The sequence below is a fragment of the Xenopus tropicalis genome, chromosome 4 (genome assembly GCF_000004195.4).
Source record: "Xenopus tropicalis strain Nigerian chromosome 4, UCB_Xtro_10.0, whole genome shotgun sequence".
Lineage (NCBI taxonomy): Eukaryota > Metazoa > Chordata > Amphibia > Anura > Pipidae > Xenopus > Xenopus tropicalis.
Window position 1 is genome coordinate 119,481,367 of NC_030680.2, and position 21,558 is coordinate 119,502,924.

Genomic DNA, 21,558 nt, shown 5'->3' on the forward strand with positions numbered 1-21,558 from the left:
GCCACAAAGACTTAAAAGAAGAAAGCAAAGAATTAAAAAACTATAAATAATGAAGACTAATTAAAAAGTTGCGAGAAATAGGCAATTTTCTAACATACTAAAGGTTAACCTAATGGTAAAGCACCCCTTTAATAAATAACACAAGGCAGACATTTGGAATACATGGCAAGGATAGAGATTACATGACAGGGATTAAGAGCAAATACAATAGATTAGGGATAAATAAAAAGATTAAGGAGTGCATTGCAGATATTAGGAATATACACCAATTAACTATAATAGAATTTTATGGCCCTCTGTATTTTGCATACCCTATAGCATTACCACTAGATGGCGCTAGCACATCGCAAGCATTTTTTTTTTAGCTGCTTAGACTTTCCTTGCTGACTTCAAGCTTCCCATTGGGACAGTACCATTTTTGTAAAAAGGAAGCTTCATCTGAAACATGGGAAAACGTAATGAAATCTCATATTGATTTTTAGTCAGTATTCATGTTAGATTTTATTGCAGTACAGTAGAGATTTGTAGAAACAAATTTTTCTGGTCATGCTGAGCTCGTATTTCAAATACCTAATTCCATGCTGACATCTTAAGTATAGTGCTATTATAAATTCAATGAATGGATCTGTATCTTTCTGATAACAAGGACATCTCTGAGCATAAAGGTGGCCATACACGTGGCGATCCGACGATGTTTCGTACGACCATCGGTCGCACGAAACATCGTAAGATCCGCCACACACCATTCAGGGCTGAATCGGCAGGTAAGGAGGTAGAAACAATAGGATTTCTACCTCCTTCTGCCGATTCAGCTCTGAAGGGAGAATTTTGGTCAGGCGCCTTCTATGGCGCCCGATCAAAATTTTCAAACTTGTCCGATCGGCGAGTCGTCCGATATCGGCAGCTTCCTGCGATATCGGTCGACTCGCCGACATGCCATACACGCACCGATTATCGTACGAAACGAGGTTTCGTACGATAATATCGGTGCGTGTATGGCCACCTTAAGAATCCCCTGCATAGCAAGCATATTTTATAAGGCTTAAGGTGGCCATACACGAGCAGATCCGCTCGCTTGGTGATGTCGCCAAGCGAGCGGATCTTCCCCCGATATCCCCACCTACGGGTGGGCGATATCGGGGAGCATCTAGGTAAAAAAAAAAATAATCCGATCGTTTGGCCCTGGGGCCAAACGATCGGATTATGTGGGCGGCAATGGGGCAGTCGGATCGGGGACCGCATCAACGAGCCGATGCGGTCCCCGATCCGACCGGATTTTCTAACTTGGCCGATCGAGATCTGGCCAATTTCAGGCCAGATATCGGTCGGCCAGGCCGCTCTGCTCTCCCCATACACGGGCCGACTAGCTGCCGAATCGGTCCAAGGGACCGATATCGGCAGCTATAGTCGGCCCGTGTATGGGGACCTTTACTCTCTAGCCCTTAATCTATAGCATGTTAACCATGCAGTATGAGGCTTTTATATGTACCCTGTTCCAAATGAGTGAGCTGGCAACTCAGTTTCCTTATGGTTTAGGGTGAGGACACACTGAGCTACTAGTAGCAGCTACTTTTCCAAAAAACTCGAAAAAATGCCCTGCCGTAGACAATGCTGAGTATTGCTTCTGCTAAAACATACATAGAGATAGTTATCAGTAAATGATCAGCATTGTCTATTTTAGTAGCCACGACAATTAGCTGCCACTAGTAGCTCCATGTTTCTTCACCCTTATACAGGTCTGCATGATGCAGCTGCCAACTGACACTTTACTGAGAACCTAAAAAGAACTGTATTTTAGATACAAAAAAGATTAAATATTTAAAAAAGGCATACATGAAAATAGATATTGCTTATTAATGATACTGTGTATGTTCTTGTATAAGAGATCCTCCTTGGTGGGCTCTTGGGTTTTTATGTTGTTTATTAAAAACTTTACAAAGTATAGCTACAAGAGCTTAGGATGAAGGCAAGTGGGGATGTTGCCTAGTAATTGCTTGCTGTGTGTGCACTGATGCATTGCTTGCTGTGTGTGCCTTTAACTCCATGTGTTTGTGGTTTGTATTAGCAAAAGAAGAAGTTGTATCCGTTACTCACAACATTATTAACGTGTAAACAGTCAGGGTAGGACTGGCTTCCTGCCAATACAAAAGACATAATGACACAAACACAAAAAAGTATGTAGGGGACTTATAAGTTAGTTACCCCTTTTATGTTTCAGGCAGTCTATAAGGTTTGTAGACAGCTCAGTAGGGGCTCTATAGTGTAGTTGGATCCTGTGTAAATATATGCTCCTGGCAGCTGATCTGCTACTCTCTTTCTTCTTGGATTCCACCTGGGCAGGAAGGTGGAAGAGGGTTAGAGCCAGGGCAGAGGAATGCCCAGTAGGGGATTGTGAGGATATCTCTGTTATAACTCCCTCTAGGAGTGAGGTTCCAGGTATTTAGTGAGCAGCCTGATGCACCGGTCATGGGATGCTCCTGTCACACTACACAGACCATGATAGTATGGCTTGGCATGTGGTGTATTGTGGCATTATGATACAGCTAGGCACCACAAGCAGTTGAATATTGTCAGTTTTCACAGCCAAGTTCTAGTTCTGTTTAGCTGAGTTGATTGGTAGGCTTCTGATTCTTCTGATTCCAAGAAGTCTCAACTTCTGCCTTTTCCTGATTATGTCTGGGTGCTGCCTTTTTTCTAGGTGTACTGGTTATCTGTCTGACCCAACATCTATCTCAATATGCTGCCCTTGAAACCTATGAAAACTCCTCAAACTTCTCAATCTGTTCCTTTATGGGTCTCCTCATTAGCTGTACGAGACTTGCCTGACCCAAAGCATGGTTATCTCATAGTACTGGAGCCATTAACCTTAGTGGAAAAGGGTTCTGCTCCAATCTACATCAATGGGTTTCCCAAGCAACCTCAAGCAATACCCTCTTCTACTGCAGTTGTATGTAATAATGAATGTAATAGTGATGAATAATTTTGTGGTAGGCAAAAGATTATTGTGCATGAAGCAAGAACATGACAAAGAAGTTATGAAAGGTGAGTCAGGGAATGAGTGCAAGAAATCTCCATGCAGAAACCATGAAGAGGACAGATATAACATAGCTAGGGGTACCCAATGAGACTATGTCATGGTGCAAATATGTACTGTAGGATCTATTGCAGGAAATGTTTCAAAATACTTTGATATATGGTATTATAAGTATTCGACACACCTGCCTTTTTCCATGCAGTTCAGACACCAATAAACATGATTACATGGGTCATAAATAGCATGGTGTGTAGATATCTAGGTGCCACTAAGCGAAACCAACTGGGAGGTAGTAGATACAATTCATACCCAGGTAATATTTTGTATTGTTACCAAGGGTTTTCTTTTCAAAGTTATGGCTTTCTGTTTTTTTACCATCACTGTGAGGGGAACCTAGCTACAGACACTGTTTACTTCAGTAGTCCTGCCAATCACACCCTTGCTTTATCTCTAGAGCAACATAAAGGGTGGCAGGGGCTACTGGGAAACACCACTGACTAGCAACTGGAGTTCAAATGGAATAAGAACTTAAATGTAGAAATGAGAGAGGTACCAAAACTCTTTCCATATCATTTAAGGTGCAATGTCGTGCCTGTGCTCTAAAGGAGCATCTTCTGCAGGAAACCCAACATTTCTTTATTAGCAACACCCTCCTCTCTTCCTTGTTAGGTACCTAATGGTAATCCACTATTGTTGCCCCAAAGAGTGATGCAGGACATTGGCACTGAGAACCTGAATCGTTTACTGCATGTGGCTATCCAATCCTTATGCTCTTTCCTGAGATCCCTATCCATATGGCCATTACTTTTACATTTCAGACAGCACAGGATATCATTATAATAATGCAATACTTATGTCAGCATGTGGCTTCTGCCACTCACCAATGATTCTTGATAGTGATTTCTTCCATGTACACCAGTATACAGGCACTTTCATATCTTGCTTCCAACCAATTAGGGGTACAGTAACTGTGACACAGCTGAAACTCCTGTCCAAGCGCCAATAGTAACAGGTCAGATATTATCAGTTAATATTGAGAGATAGCAGAGAGAGATAGCAGATACCAGCCTTAATGCCATTTTGAAGAGGCCCATAGGAAAAGGTTTAACAATATAAACCACAAAAATTAATCATCCCGCTGTGTACTTCTCACAAGTGTTTCCAAATTTTCATTTTGAATAAGATTTGACTGCGACAACAGTTTCACGGAAAACATCCACTGAGGTCCATGTGTCACAGGTTACATGTCACAGCGCAAGAATGGACGTCACGGACACCTAGTTAAACAAAGCATGCTAAATGAGGCTTCCCATACCATCATTTCCTTCCCTCCCTGTCTTGAGTAAAATCTGTGGGTTCCCAGAATCCCAGGACAAATATGGAAACATTTTTATGAGCAGGGCTGACTGGCTATCATCAGAGACAGTGGAGAGGCATAAGGCTGTGTCAGGAAGAAACCTGCCCTCCTTGCAAATGACTCACAAAGTGAAACAATAATAGAATTGAGTAAAAATGTCAGAAAACTAGGGGTATATTTATATTAAAAGGTGAGCAGACAGTTCACGAGTGAGGAAATCCACAGCTCTCTAGCGCGCTCTCCTTGGAAAGTCTGTTGCTGTATTAGTATGGGATATGTTGAATAAATACATGGCAAAAGCTTGTTGGATTTTCAGCAGCAGAATATTTTATTCAGTAGAAATAAAAACACTTTACGTGTAGTTTTATATTTCAGGAGTAATTTGCTCCCACTTTGCTGCTGACATGCACTATGTATTAAATGCTTTCCATGCAGAAGTATCACAAAAAAGAAAAAATTAAAAAAGGTCTACAAAGAGTCACATCAGGAACAGAAGGGCCTGCAGAGTTAGGGCTTGTACTCAGCATTTCCTTCTGCACTCCCCTGCATCATATTCCTTCCTATGGGGCTGTACTCACTGCATTCCACCTGCATTCAGCCCTTACATGCATCTGTGTTAGTACAGCCCCATACAAATGAATAGGATGTGTTTCTTCCTGCAGGAAAACACCACCGCAGGGGAGCATAGGAAAAATGCTTGTGGTAGCGTTTACTTTCTCTTTATTTCCTATAAATATTTGGGTTATTAAGGTCCTTGTTTAACTCCCTATGTTTATTCACTTTGTGTAATACTGAAAGAAAACTGAGACTGAATTGCTTTAAAAAATGGAAAAATGCTTGATAAGATTTAAAAAGAAATAACCTAAATGGGACTTGTCACCCTAAGATTCAAAATCCTTTTCTATTGTGTAAGCTGAAAACATAAACTTTACTTACACTGTATTAATTTAGATCTTCTTTCCTTCAGCTTTGGTATTCACTAGAAGGCAGGCGCCATTTTGTGGCCAGTTTAGTTTGTACTAAGGTCAGTTTTGAATCATCCCAAAATCTATGTGCCAGAATGGGGGACCTGATACTCATGGCCATGCACAGGATGCACAATTAAAGGCAGTGAAGAGTGAGGGGGACTGTGAGGAGGGCAGTGACATCTAGGAAGTGCTGAATGGAAAGTGAAAGTAACTGAAAAGGTACAGAAAAAGCTACAATGAATAGCAACCAAGGTTGTTAGTATAACTGATTATATATATAAAGAGGAAAGGATTCAGAGGTGTTTCAGTAGGACCACGTTGAACAAGAAGAAATACACACAAGCCTTGAGTACAGATTTTCAACTTGACTATATCATGTAGCCATGAGGGATCCACTGAGACTGAAGGACATGATTTTGTCACCACCAGAAAGCAGGCCCAGACGGGCAATCTGTGGGTTCTGGCAAATGCCAGAGGGGCTGCTGTAAGATGCTATAGACAGTCACTATTTATTGGGTTGGTGGGGGCAGTTTTGGCCTCTGTGTATTGGAAATGCTATTTTGAATCCCAGTACAAGCCTGCCAGGAAGGGTTGTATTCAATATGAGGATGTGGAAGTTATCCACTCCTGCCAAAAGTTGCAATGATCATCATTGGCAAGATCCAAAACTATTGTGGCCTGGTGGGGATTTCCTTGTGCCCTTGTTTGGATGAACAACTTTATAACATTGTCCTTCAACTCTTTAAGAAACAGAATGGAGAAATAGAAGGTAGCTTGCTTAGCAGCCAGCAGAGAAATGTCTCTGTAATATGAGTACAATACAATTTGTATAAAGGACTACACTTTTATTGTTGCATGAACACATGAAGCATTTAGCAAATGTCATACATTAAAGTGATGTCATTCAGTACAAACCCAGTCTATGGTCAACATGGGTTTAAAAATATATTATACACCAATTCAGTGTATGAATGAATGAATGAAATCACCCTCTGGGCTGATTCACAGGTTTCGAGCAAGTCTGAAGCAGAAGTTTTATTATTTCTTCCCTATACTACTACTGAGAATTTCCGAGAGCGAAAGTGTCGGCTGTGGGAAGTGACTCAGCGTGGAGATATTACTGATATTACTGGACATAGCTAGATGCAGGCTTTCTGCTCTGGAACTGGATTAATCACACAAACGCAGCTCAGGCTACTTGTGTATCACAATCGCTGGTTATTGCTAAAGCCAGAGGAGCTGAAGGGTTAACAATTATAACTAAATATTCACCAGACTCAATCTTAGATTTCCACATAAACTATCAAGCTTTCTGTATTATCTGATTATCTGCACTTGTTTCTCATAGAATCGAGTCTTGTCATTAATATCTATACACTGAAGGCAAAAAATCCCAAGGCGCAGAGCTTGTACACCCCCAAAATACCCACAGTGATCCAAATTAAGGAAACCCCTAGGTCCCAAGCATTCTAGATAATAAATTCTATACCTACAGTATAGTTGTATTCATTATTATGTTATGGTTTGTTAGAGATAACTAATCTTTGTTCAGTTTATTACTTGTCTCATATATTATTCAGTGAAGAAATGCAGTCAAATGGATCCGAACAAGCAGTAACAAAATCAAAATGGCCTGTGAGCTTCCATCTGTATGTAAGTGTTTAGGGACTGAATGCACCATGCAAAGACTTGGCAACAAACCAGATGTCTGCAATGTGATATCATTTCCCCCAGAGACCTCTGATTTCCTGGAGACCTCTGATTATTAAGCAAAGGCAACCCCAAAGCTGAATCCAAATATTATGCTAGTTTCCTGGCTGACAAAAAGAAGTAGTTATTCTTATATTAAATAAACTCTCAAATAAAGAAACTTGAGCTGGATTCCTTGGGCAGATATATGATTTTAAAATGTAAATTCAATGGAAATTTGTCTGTGGCTTAAATGAAAGGACAGAAATGATACTGCACTTTGGTTTACCGGAAGGTATGTCATGTAAGGCAAGGAAATCTAGTAATAGGTGGGGTTTTAATGTTACAGTAAACCATAAATAAGATATATGTGTAGTAAAGAGACACAAAAACACCAAAAAAAGACAGCTCCCACTGTTACCCATAAGGGCTCTGGCACACGGGGAGATTAGTCGCCCGCGACAAAACTCCCCGTTCGCGGGCGATTAATCTCCCCGAGTTGCCATGACCCGCCATCCCGCCGGCGAACATGTAAGTCACCGGCGGGATGGCACACGCGGCGGCGTGATTTCCCGAAATCGCCGAAAAAGGCTCACAAGTCTTTTTCGGCAATTTCGGGAAATCGCGCCGAGTTTTGTCGTGGGCGACTAATCTCCCCGTGTGCCAGAGCCCTAAGGGTAAAGACACACAGAGCTACTAGTAGCAGCTACTTGTCGTGGCTACTAAAATAGACAATGCTGATCATTTACTGATAATTGTCTCTATGTGTTTTAGCAGAGGCAGTTCTCATTATTGTTTATGGCAGGGGATTTTCTGGAGTTTAGTAGTCATGAAAAAGTAGCTGCTAGTAACCCAGTGTGTCTTCACCCAAAATCAACAATTTCTTTAAAACCGGGACCCCAGTTCAGATTCTCAGGATTTCACATTTTATGTTGATTGTTTATATTCAAGATTAGATTTGTATCTTTATAGATAAAAAATTACTGCAAAGGACCTAATTCCCAAACAAATATTAACTAAGAAAAACATTAAAGTTTATATATACCATATGAATTTGGCAATGCCAGTCAGCAGCTGGAGGGGACAGTAAGGGACTGTCTTTTATTAAAAGGGTTCACAGGCGGAGAGGGTCATTATCCCTCCAATCCTTACAAAGTACTTGCAAAGTCCCCTGCACTAATTAAAAAGGTACATTATTGAAATGCAGAAAGTATAAAGAAGAGCAACTAAGCTGATTAAGGATACGGAAGGTTTAGAAGATTATGGAGAAAGGCTGGCCAAGCTCAAAAGTTTTACATTGGAAAAAAGGTGCTCTGTTAAATATTAATAACACGATATAGGTATAGAAGGGAAAAGATTCAATAAATTATCTTGTGATTTATTCACTGGTAGATTGCAATGACCTCTTGCCACCTTTTGTAATAGTTGTGAATGAGCCCCTTTCTCATATGGCAAAGCCTCCAGGATCTGTACAATTCTTGGTTTTCTAGCATGATCTGGCCATAAATTATGACTAAAACGCTGTGGTTCACACCCACCCCCCCCCCATGCCTCACGGTAGGGATGGCTCACCTTTACCGGATACTCCATAAACTCATAACACACGCCAGTCTAGTCAGCTCTGGGTCAGCATAGTGATACTGGAAAAATACACCATTACTGTCAACCAGTTCAAAAGTTTGACTCAATGTCTCTATACCAATGTTTTGTATTTTTGGGGGAGCTAAAATGTCCAGCTAATCCATGCCTTTAAGTTTTAGTTCACTTTTATGAAGAGCCAAGAGGGCTCATTTACACTCGCAAGTGCAGTTGCAGTCTGCTTCCCTGCAGTCAGTTGCACAAAAAATCACTTTCAGTATAGGTACTTGCTTCAAATTGCGCTTTTGTTGATCTTGGTGCCGCTCAGTCTTTCCTGCCTTCTGCTCCAAATCAAGCCTTGCTACACCTATTGACGCAGGGAAACCCTGGAGCTACTGCCACCTCCTGACCAGGTGGCAGTTGGGCACAAGGCAGCCTTGTACATAACACTGGGCAGTAATTACAGAGTTCTGTAGCACTTTGCACTCTCTAGACTGAGTGGTTGCATGACCTAGCTATAGCGTGAAACAGCTGGAACTTGCAGCATAACCGGCATGTTGGAAGGTTTAGTTCTACAACACCCAGAATTAAATTGCTTCTAATTCCTGCCCAGTTGTCTAGCAAAGAGAGACTTGGATCAAAATTTGATTAATATATATTATTATACTAACAGACCAATGTACTGCTTTAGCCAATGAGGTATTGACCTCATACTTTACTTGGGAAATGTTTATTTGTTGCTATTATGATGTCAATGAGAGATGATTTATGGGGACAACAGAACAGGAAATGAAGCTTGATTTTTATCTAAGTTAACGACTGTTCGTACTGTAAAGTTGTAAGAGATAATAAAGCCAACATATTTCCTTTTTTCGGTAAAATAATTCATCCTGATGGTAATACTTCTAGGGAAAATATGCATTTCAAAAAGAATACTGAGGCATAGAGGCGGGGCAGGCAATATATAATTGACAGCTGGGATTTTTAAATACATTTATAACAGGAATGGATGTTTTAATGAAAACAAATAAAAAAGAATTTGGGTTTCATGTTTAATTTGCAAAGGACTCTTATTGCACATTTTTTTTTATGTCTGGATGACTGTTCCCCTATGATGAGATCAGAGCGTAGTATAAGTGATGTATAAGTGTTTGCAGATGGCACAAAACTCTGCAGCCCAGTCAATTCTATCTGGAACTCAGCATCCTTGAAGCAGGATCTTGACAAACTGCCAATTTGGCGGCTAAGTGGCAGATGAGATTTAGGGGAGATTTATCAGTGTTCGGGGTTTTTTTCTGCGCTAAAATTCCAATACGAAATAAGATTTAAAAACTTGAATGTCTGGTATTTTTTAAGTGCAAAAAACCCATAAACTCATTTTGTGAGTTTCTATAGGTATGGTATTCAAGTTTTTTTATTCAAGTTTACCACATTAATAAATAATCGATAATAAATAATTTGATAAGCAAGTTTAATCAATTTCGAATTCACAAACTCGAAAATTGCTAAATAAGCCCGTTAATGTGGATAAATGTAAAGTCATACACCAGGGAGGTAAAAATATGCAGCCACTTATACCCTTAATGGGACTGCACTAGGCAAATCCATAATGGAGAAGGGCCTTGGAGTCCTTGTAGATTGCACTTGTGGCAGTACATGGGCCCTTACATATCTGGTTGGAATGCCTAACTTTTTTTTTTAATCTGTTATTGAATCTTTCAGAAGTCCATTATTTTTTGATGTGTTTGAGCGAGTTACTTTCTAGTGTTTACAAATCCAGTGGAGTCCCAAAAGGAAAAGTCTATTCACAATGACTTCCCTCTGAGGTTACAGTTTCAGATGAGTATATTTGATGTCATCGCCAACCACATTTTTGTGGGATAGTATGCAAAAACAAAAGTTAAAGTTCAGATATTTCTCCCCCTCAATCCACCGCACCATAAGCAGTACAAGAGCGTGTCAGTGAGGAGACGCTCCATTCCTTGCTCAACATATTTATGTTCCAAGTTAACTCCACTGATTTGCCAACTATTACAATAAGCTGTAACTCTGAAAATCGACCTTTAATGTCTATAATAAAACAAAAATGCAGCCGATACTTTATCCTCATTCCCGTTTTGCAACTTTCTGAGTCTAATTTGTTTCAGAATGGAGCACATTTTTTATGTTTGTAATGGATTAAAAACAATATGCAATGCTAGCAACAAGCTTCCTATTCTGAAGCGGCTAAACAACAATGACTACTCTATTACAGATATACCCAGTATCAGTAAGAACCCACTATGCAGACTACGTTACTGCGGTTGTTCAAAATTATTGGAACAGTTATTATCAAAAAAAGTGGTTTTACATTGTGTGGAATATTCATCTATAAATATTGCCCTTTTCCCTTGAGCCACCATTTAGTGATGGGCTGTGTGCTCCCTCAGAGATCACCTGACAGGAAATAATGCAGCTGTAACAGTGTAGGAGTAAAAGACAGAACTTTGTCCATTAATTGGCCGATGTGACCTAGCATGTATGTGTGCCCTTGGTTTGTTGTGTGAATTGTTTGATCCCAATATTCTATTTAGGATTACCCAATGCCACATACTACTAAAAAAGTATATTTTTATGAACATTGTTTATTTAGATGAAGCAGGGTTTTACATATGGGCTGTTTTATTTAATATATTTTTATAAAGACATTGTTCGGGGGTATACTTTTCCTTTAAGGTGTGGCCCATGCACTATTTCGCACAGGGCACTGCTTACATCAAAGTAGTTATTCTTACTGCTTTTATGCTCTTTTCCTGTTCCTGCCAACGTCATTGCCAATAATAAATAATTCTTTTAAAAGTATTTTTGACTTTGACTACAGGTACTAAAATATCCGTGACTTAGCCCAAAGGAAGTCAGGTTCTGTATGCTGCAGACCCCCTAATGTAAGTGAAGAGGAAGAGGCTTAAATCCTGTTGCAAATAGGAAAGGCTGTTAGTTTGGGCCAAGTAATAAAAATGGGGGACAGCCTGAATTTCCCTTGATAATGACTGGAGCAACAGTACTGCCAGAACAGTAAATGGGAAGACATTTATAAACTTTATGTCATAGGTTGTTGAGGAACCAACCAAAAACCATGCAATACTGGTTCTAGTGATCTCACAACCCAGAACATATAGTAAATGTGCAATAGGGACCATGATATTATCTCATTTAAAGGGGTAGTTCATCTTTAAATTAACTTTTAGTATGATGCAGACATTAATATTCTGAGACAATCTTTTTTGCATCTGAAAGATGCATAGAAAAGGGTGTAAATATGAAGATAAGTAAAAATAATTAATGCTAACAATAAAAGTGGCCCCGGAGACCAATAGGTTTTTAGTTTCTGGGGTCAGGGATGTCCATTTGAAAGCTCAAAAGAATCAGAAGAGGAAGGTGAATAATGAAGACCAACTGAAAAGTTGTTCACCACATAAACAACCCCATGTGCAGGTTGAGATTTTCTTGACCCGACCCTAACCAGCCCGCTCCCAACCCGAACCCTACCTGACCCGGCCTCCTTCCCTTATTTACAGCCCCGCTCCGCAATGATGTCACAAAAGGGGCAGGGCTTTCAGGAATACACCTATAAATAAAGAAGCCAGAAGAGCGCTGCCAAAGTGTAAGGTTGCGGGCAGGGAGGGCGAACGAAAGAGCTCAGGTGATGTGCCGAGGTCGGCCCGAACCCATGGGTCCCGCAGGTATCGGCCAGCCCCCACATCACTAGAATCTGTGCCTTGCTATGAACTGATTGGTATAATACCTTATGAAAGCGTATTGTGTCCTTCAGTAATCAACTATTTTCTGCCTATATTTGTTTGAATCAGCTTCATTGTGGGTGGGTTTGTCAGGATACTTGGGGAAGCAAACTAGGGAAAATGTACAGTATTGTTTTAAAAGAAAATTACCTTATGGTCTATCTATGAAAGTTGATTTATTTTATATTCTCTACTGCCTCTAAACTCCTCTCCCTATCAACTTAATTCAGTCTCTCTCAGGGGCCCGACTCCCCTACACACAGTGAAGGCCATGCTATTGCTCATATATTTTGCCACTTCTGCCACCCTTCCAACCTCACTAACTCTCCTTTTCCTTATCACTTACCTTTCTTTCAGGTAACACTCCCAAATCCTCAAAATACCTACCCTTAATCCCAGTCTCCCTTAGATATGTTTCAGTAATTCCATTTGTGTCCAACATTTTGGAAAGGCTTGTGTACAACCGCCTGGTCCAGCACCTTACGTGTAACTCCATTCTCCAATCTGGATTTCTCCCAACACATTCAGCACAAACTGCTCTCACCAAAGGCACCACAAAGCCTCTCCTGGCTGTAGGTCCCTATTCCATACTCCTCACAGATCTCACAGCTATGTGCCACATCATGACGTTGACATACGTTTATATTCTTTTATGTATGATACAAATCTGGCCTGTAGCTAAATTTACTGCTTGCCTGCAGGGAAATTGTAGAGTGTTGAGGTTTTTGTTAAGTATAACTGATTTATTAACCTTAAAGGGACAATATACACCTAAAAATGAACACAATAAATAGGACTTGTGTTAAAATGACACATTGTTTTAATTAGGGAAAAAAGTTATTTTCCTATTTTTGCCATTAGAAAGCACTAATTTGAAAGTTGGGCTATTTTCACTGATCTTACTTCCCTTTCCTTTGTAAACAGGGTTATTAGCTCAGAGCTCCCTGAACAATATGTAAGTATAGGCTTATTTTCCCCAACATCTCTACAGTATGTGCTGCAGTCAGATATCACCCCCTGGTCCCTATTCTACTTTCCTGGATCACTTTGCTGCTTGGCTCCCAACAGAAACTGCACTCACCAAAGAAACAAAAAAATCTCCTGGCTAAGTGTAAAGGTCACTATTCCATACTGATCCTTCTGATCTCTCCGCAGCCTTTGACACAGTTGACCACCCACCCCTACTAGACATTCTGCACTCAACTGGCATTCATGGTGCTGCCCAAGGTTACATCTGCTTGATCTTCAACTTCTTGAAGTTGCCTTCTTTAACTCTATCTCCACCCCATCCCCTCTTTCTGTTGGAGGTTCTCAAGGTTCTGTCTTAGGCTGTGTGCTGTTTCACTCTGTACTACTTCTCTAGGGAAACGTACTCGGTCATTTTGATTTCAGTACCACCTCAGTACAACCAAATCTACCTCTCTACTCCCGACTCCTCTTCTTTTTCCCTTTCCCAAGTTACACACTGCCTTTCTGTCAGAATTCATTATGATTCCTCCATCTTCGCCTGTTTCTCAGGTTTCACTAACAGTCAATAACATCACCTTTCAATCAACCACACAGACACGTTGCCTAGAAATGATCTTAGACTCCCATTTGTCTTTTACACTGCACATTCCAACACTCGGCAAATGTTATTCATTGTATTCGTCAGTGCAACATTGCAGAATATTACTTTATCTCAGTGTGGATAAAACTAAACCACTTATTTTGTCTCTTATTATGCCCAACCTTGGTCCCTGCAATTTACTTCTTGCAGGCATATTGCCTTTCACAACTCCAATGTCTTCTAAAGACTGCCACTAGACTCATTCCTCAATCTCATTGGTGCACATCAGCCGCTCCCCTATGCATATCCCTTCAATGGCTCCCAATCTCCTCTTGTACCAAATTCAGATTACTAACACTCATATATCCAGGGCCATTAACAATGAAGCCCCTCCATATATATCTCAGCTCTGATGTCGAGATACACGCCTTCACACAAATACGCTCTGGAAAAGTTCAGTTCCTCAGTCTAAAGGGGTTGCCTCTGGTATATTAATTTTTCCTATGGGGAAAAAATGATCCCCCCGCTGTCTGTCTGTTATTTAATTTATTGTGACACAAACATCATTTTTGCAACTTTTCCATCAAACAGAATGTTAAATGAAGATGTTCAGTGCTGGGTGGAGTTTATGTGTGCAAGGGGCATGGCCTGAGTGGATCAGGAATACAGTTATGTCGCCCTATTCACCTATTATAACTGGACATGGATACATTTTTATCACATATTATTTATTATGTCTTTTTCTATGGTTTCTGTAACCAAGTCAGCCTCAAACTGACAGCATAGATCAGAAGTGGAAACTAGAATACCTACGTTTCAATATTCACGTTTATCCAATCTTGTTCCCATAGCAACACGCTACAAACTTGTCTTACTACATTCAATATACAAACCATTCCTAACATTACAGCACACTGATTTAAAGGATAACACTTCATAACAATAAACACGATCGTTTTATATAGAACATTGTAAAAATGTACATTGAAATAAATTGCATCTGATTACATAAATTAATATATTGCTCCATATGCAAAGAGGCAACGGCCGATTCAGAACTTCATTTTGGAGACTGCATGACCCAGGGTTTGTGAATGATTTCCCATATGCACGTTGCACACTCTGGTTATGGCACATTGCTTTGGTTATTTCCCCTTTGCTCCCCTGTAACATTTCACTTTAATAGTCTGTTTTTGCAGGGAAAGTTACAAGCTGCTCAAGTCTTCAGGGGTAAAGGTACCTGTGGGCTGGCACAGTATAATACATCTCTGCTCCAGGGAGGAGAACATTTTAAGTGGATGTATCCCTACGAGTGTGATATTAGAGCACATTTCTCATTGTGATGCAGCAAATCTGCAACTATGTTAGTAAATATGCCTTTTTATTTCTCCAAGCCAATTGTGTCCTTTTCCAGTTTCACTGTAGTGGCATTTAACCATTGTTTTAACCCTTCAAGTGCAAGCCTGGGCCGGCATCAAGCAATATGCTTTTCACATAGCGCTACAAGTAATTCACATGTTGCTATTATGTTTGGCACTTAAGGGTCTAAACTTTAAATTGTAACTGCAAATATAACTTCCCAGAAGTGATCATTTCTAACTCTAATAATAAACAACCTGTTCAGCGGCAAAATGTACCTTAAACTCTCTGTCTTCTTATATCACCTTTATTAATTTAGTTGGTCTTCTCTGGACCCTCAGTGGTTCCATACGATCTTTCTAAAGGCCAGCACTGGACTGCACTTGGTCTCTAGGAATAAGCATGAGTGTGAAGGCCCAGGTGGCTGGCATATTGAGCCTTTTGGTTGATACTCACTAGTGTGCAATGTACAGCCCTACAGAAGATTTGATTAACAGCAGCTATAGATATACTGCCCTGTGTCACGTCACATTACATCTATAACTATACAACTATGTCTACATGACTTAAAAAACAGGGCATTAGTACTTGTACTTGTGTTTAGGAAGAGTGGTGATTTTAGCACTTAATGGCGCTCATTTATAAACACCGGGCAAATTTGCCCCTGGGCAGAAATCCACAGCAAGCAATCAGATGGATTTTTCTAGCCTCCTGCTGTTTAAACAATGAAAGCAATCATCTGATTGGCTGTCATGAGTTATTGCCCAGGGGAAAATGTGTCCAACGTTTATAAATGGCTCTTCAATGGAAACATGCAGCTGTAAGCTTTCAGTATAAAACCAACTCAAGGATATATATAACACACAAGTTTAACAGCCAAACAACATTAACTGCTGTACAAATAAAAATATGTATTTCCATATCATAAACAGAATTGTCAGCACTTATGACCAGTTCTGTAGGTGCCCCATGAAAATCCATTTCTCATGTGAGGGGGGGTCCTGATGGTGGCACTCAGGGGAAAATCAGCAGAGATGTACAGAGTATTTATATGTCATGTGTAGAAAAGTTTGTCTTCATTTTTTTGTACTAAATATATTCCCCAGCTGGAGTAAACACCATGTCTTGTCAAAACACATTGTGTGTCACGTTCGGGTCAAAATGCGACAATGTAATCAATAAACACACATTGGGCCAACAATCAGCCTGTCTCAGAGGGAGAAGCATTTGCCTCTGCAGCAATAAAGTGTTGATGCTATTTCATATTTAATCCTGTTCATCTTCAATAGGAAAATAAATGATGAAACTGAAGCAGCGTTGCTTAAGGATAGGCTTCCTGCTGATATAGATTAACATAACTTTAGCAACGTTCAGTTACATGGTTAGTTGCCTTATCAGTTCCTGGTATGTACACATATGTAAGACTTCCCCATCTCCAGGTATGTGTAGACTTCACATTTGAAACTTGCTTTGGGAATCTTTGTGGAGTAATTTCCGTGCTTCCACATCATTTAATGAGACAGAGCAACGAGACGGGTGCTGCTTTCTGTATTCAATACTTTCCACCATGGCTTGCTTAATCACCTAAGACAAAATGAAGGTATGGAACATTTAGCAAAGGTTTGGAAAGCAAACTTCCCTCTCTCATTATAATGCAAATCGACACAAATACACAAGAAGCACCTACAAGGCATCATGAAATATTATGGAGCGACTAGTTTACCCAACTTTGGGAAAAAGTTGCAGTATGTAGCAACTGCGTCCTAATCTAACCAGGGCTGATCAACTTCACCATTCATGGCCCTGGGTACATGGGGGTTGGAAAAGCAGGGTCTTTGAGGTGCCCAGGCATAAACCTGCAGACCCCAATCCCCCACTGCCACCTCAGCTAGAGACCTGCATGGGTCAGGTTACCACGTAATACCTGTAAAGAAGTTGAGTTTCGGGTAGGAAGTTCCTATTTAACCAAATAGGCAGGCGATCTGCAGGTACCCTGTGATAGTATCCAGGTAAACTGTGGCTGTTATTGATCCCTCCTGTCCACCCCGGACAAATCATGATTTTTTTTCCCCTATACCTGGTTGATCTGCCTCAGGAGTGACCCCACTTCTGGTTTTGCAGGTTCCTAAGTTGGATAGTAAGAAAACCAATTGTGGGTGGGTTTGGTTCGCAGGTCCGGGACATAATGAGGTGGTGATTATGGGTTGAGTTGCGGGTTTGCCTGACATTTCCAGGTTTATGATGACATTTCTTTTAGACAGACATTATGTCACTAATGAAAACAAATTCTGGTGGAAATACTACCTACTATGGAGTGGGTAGGTGCTTTAGTTTTCACCTTGTAAGACGATATAGTATGTAATAATCTGCCAGTGCAGGTGTAAGGGAAAGAAAGGGAAAACGCCTTGCTGTGTAAGAGAAGGGTCATGCTAGGGTTTCTGGGGAATTCAGTCAAATAAAAATCATTATAAAATCGTTCATTAAACATACAAGCCTTTACATGAGCACTGCTTGATCGCTCAGGCCATTAGGGGAGTTTTTGGCTTCATTTCAAATGTGTGATCTGCTTAGTGAAAACTTCTGCGCCAACATGTTATCTGCTCCTAATGAGGCCACGCGGCCCTTTGTATCCCAATTAGAGTCTATAGAACTGCGCGTGGAACAGCATGTATTCACATTCTTCCCCTAATACGTGCTTACTGTCCTATATCTGCCTGATAGAAAAGGAAATCATTAAAAAAGAAAACTCTATTTCCAAAGACACACACATCTGCTTGAAAGTAGGGATGCACAGACTCCACTCTTTTGGGATTCGACTGAACCCTGAATCCTGCATGAAAGATTTGCCCGAATCTCAAACTGAATCTGAATCTTAATTTGCATATGCAAACTGGCTTTGAAGGGGTTAAAAAGAACTGCACTTACAGTGCCTGGTAAAAAATTTGCAATTTCCATGTTCATGTGTTGAAAAGTCATGCGATTTTAAGGATTTGGATTTGGTTCACTCAGGCACGTGGATTCGGCTGAATCCTGCTGAAAAAGGCTGAATCCCAAGCTGAATCTTAGGGATGATAGTCATAGTAAGGATGCACTGAATCTAACAATCATTCTGCATTTTTGTTACATTTTAGGCACATTTAAAGGGGATCTAAGCCCCCAAAATAAATTCATGTACACTTAATCGGGGTGCTTCTCTAGGCACTCCTGAAATAACATTAATTTTCTCTTTTTAGTGGTTTCTAAAATATTCGCAGTTTTAGACTGCTAGTATCAGGCTTATGGCTTTAGTGGGAGTCAGCAACCCTGAATCAAGCAAGTACACAGACAGAGCATAAACAGTAAGGGCTCTGGCACACGAGGAGATTTGTCGCTGGCGATTTTTAAAATAGCGATTTGGCGACAAGACGAGCGACAAGACGCCAATGCTAAATCAATGGAAATTGCCAGCGTCAAAACATACAAGGCTACTTCAAATCGCCTGCTGTTTCAAATTGCACACAGACCCTTTTCTGAGCGACTTGAGTAAACATGAGGGGGATTAACTGTTGAGTGTACCATGGGTAGCAGATCGCCTGGAGCTCAACTCGCATGAAATCTCTTCGTGGGTATTGTCGTGGCGACTTGTCGCCAAAGCGCCAGGAGGAAAAACGCAGGCGACAAATCTCCTCGTGTGCCAGAGCCCTAAGAGGCGTAATTATTAAAATTGGAGACAAAAAACGCCGGTGCAACAAATCAGATATTTGCTTTTGTTTTCTAACTTGTAGGTGACTATTCAAATCTGATTGAGATTGGTTGCTATGGGCAACATCAGTGGTGATGTTTGTCTCCAAGGTTAAAAAAATACTCCCCTAAGAATCGCTGACACTCTGGGTCTTCAAAGAGAGCTGCTGAGATGAAGCCTGCTTAGCAGTGTAAAACTGTGAATATCTGCTTAAAACACACACATATAATGAAAAACTGCTGCAATATGGTTTCTTTTGTTTTCTGCATCATGAAAATGCACAGGCATGTTAGAGCCACCATGACAGCTTTCTCTGTGCCCGCAACCCTAGGGTTAACTAACTATACTTTTTTCTGTTTAGGTCCTCTTTAAGAACTCTAGTATCTCTTTAAGTATTTTAGCTGCAACACCAAATCTACATCCAATTTATTGGCTAAATATTGAGTCAATATTAACCAGTGTGTGCCACAACCATCTGCCCTACAGACTTGCTATTGTTGTGCCTTTGAAACTTTTCTACCCAGATCAGAGCCGTTAGTGGTCAGTCAAAATGGCCCTTGTTCTCCCTTTTGAGCTGCTGGGTTGAAAAGGCAGATCTGCCCATATGTACCAACAAGCTTAGTCAACCAAGAACCTGCAGGATACAAACAAATGTCAGAACCCGCCTAGAGAGAATGTATTCAGAAACAGATTAGTTTAAATGTGGTTCCATACATTTATGTTGTTCAGGGTGTTGAACTCCATAAGGTCGTGCAGCCGTTTAAAAGCCTCATTTGGGTACTGGAAGTTGAATGTGGAGAATGGTGTTTCTGGATCATCAAAAATGTCAAAGTCAGCAAATTCCTTCTCTTCAGCGGTTTCTCGTGGCACGCCTGGAAAAAATAAAATCCAGTTTAAAAACAAAAATGTCAAATGTTCTTTGTATTACCAGGGTCCCATTAATGAAGGCTACAAATACACTAAGGGGCACATTTACTAAAACAGAAATCCGAATGGAAAAAAATCGGATTGGAAATGAAAATTTTGTGACTTTTTCATCGCCTTCGCAGTTTTTTCGTATTTTGCACGACTTTCTCGTCACCGTCGCGATTTTTTCGTATTGAGCAATTGTAACCGGCGGAAAAACCAATCCGATTTTTCCCCCTTTCGACATTTATCAATTGCACCCCAATTCCCTTAGCACCTACACCTAACGGATACAGAGTGCAAAGTGTACTCTGCATATAGCACTGGCTGAACCTTTGCTGTTAGATCTGATACAAGGTGCAACTACTGCCATAACTCTCCTACGAAACAAACGCTGATATAAAAAGATCATATAAATCAGTGATCACCCAATTCTTTGCTTCACGTATTTATAAGGACAAAATGTCTTCCCTATTCCAAGAAACACATAAATCACATTATCTAAGGCCCTGCTGGATGTTCAGTGATGTTCACTGCTTACTCTCTGCCAGAAGGCAGCAGCTTTTGGTCTGCCAGCTGTGGGTGAAGTTGTAGGTATGCAAAAACGGAAACGTCCCTGCTCTCTACAATGAATAAGAACAGTACAAGCAGATAATTGACTCACATGTTACATTAGGCTAAGGGAAAGAATGATTTTATCTGTGGGTCATTGAACGCAGGAGTTGATTATATACAGACTGACGGCATATTTATCTCCTGCTGCATCATACAAGAAACAGACCCCGAGTGCATGTCAACTCTAACTGCATAGGTTCTACAGTAATGGGCAGTTAGTAGGATACATATTGTGTCCATGTAAATGTACCTGCCCAGGTACCAGATAGTAATAGATGAATCTTAGTTGGGATTGCATACAAGGTACTGTTTTATTACTACAGAGAAAAAGGAAATCAGTTTAAAAAATTTGATATATTTGATTAAAATAGAAAGATTGCCTTTTGGACGACATTCTGGATAAGGGGTTGCCGGATAATGGATTCCATACCTTTACCCTTTTTGTAGCAGCCCTGTTAACCTTTAATGTACTTATCTGTGTACCAGTCTGGCAATTGCCCATATGATAAAGCAAAGATAATATTTAATGCACAATGGCTGGGACTGTCTATAAGAGAAATAATAGCTTTAAAATCTATCAAGGTAATTAAACTGAGTATATGTAGAAACAGAAAATGGCCAACACTGGCTGAAATTGGACAGAAAAGAGAAACATTTTTAAAAAGGCACATTTGGGGATGATAATATACCCTTAATCAGCATCCAAATGACTTATTTTAGAAATCCATCAATGTGGGGAATACACTGCATTTTGTTAAAAAATCATAGTGATTTGATGAGTACTTTGGTATGTATGGGTTGCCGTCTGGTTGGGAAGTTACACATAGCACTAACTGTAAGTATTTAGGAATCAAGCAGCCAACAATTGAGTTGAAATGTCAGATTTCACTCCTGGTTATTTAGTGTTGAGAGACCCCACACAGGCAACAGCTATACTTTTCCCTCTGTCAAATACATATTATACTTGTGGAATGTGTTCTGCATCAGCTCTTCCTGGGATAAA

The 21,558-nt window shown here is 40.3% G+C and overlaps 1 protein-coding gene across 6 annotated transcripts in view; it reads right to left on the reverse strand.

Annotated features, from left to right (window-relative positions):
- Positions 1-14,665: 14,665 nt before the first annotated feature.
- pla2g4a (phospholipase A2 group IVA) overlaps positions 14,666-21,558 on the reverse strand; it is an 86,184-nt gene continuing 79,291 nt past the window's right edge. For 5 of the 6 annotated variants that reach the window (XM_031899863.1, XM_012960636.3, XM_031899862.1 and 2 more), the window contains 2 exons: positions 19,749-19,906; positions 14,666-16,897 (listed from right to left, as the gene is read on the reverse strand). In XM_031899863.1, coding sequence (XP_031755723.1) covers positions 16,766-16,897; positions 19,749-19,906 — 290 coding nt within the window. In that variant the 3' untranslated portion in view covers positions 14,666-16,765. 6 annotated transcript variants of the gene reach the window in all.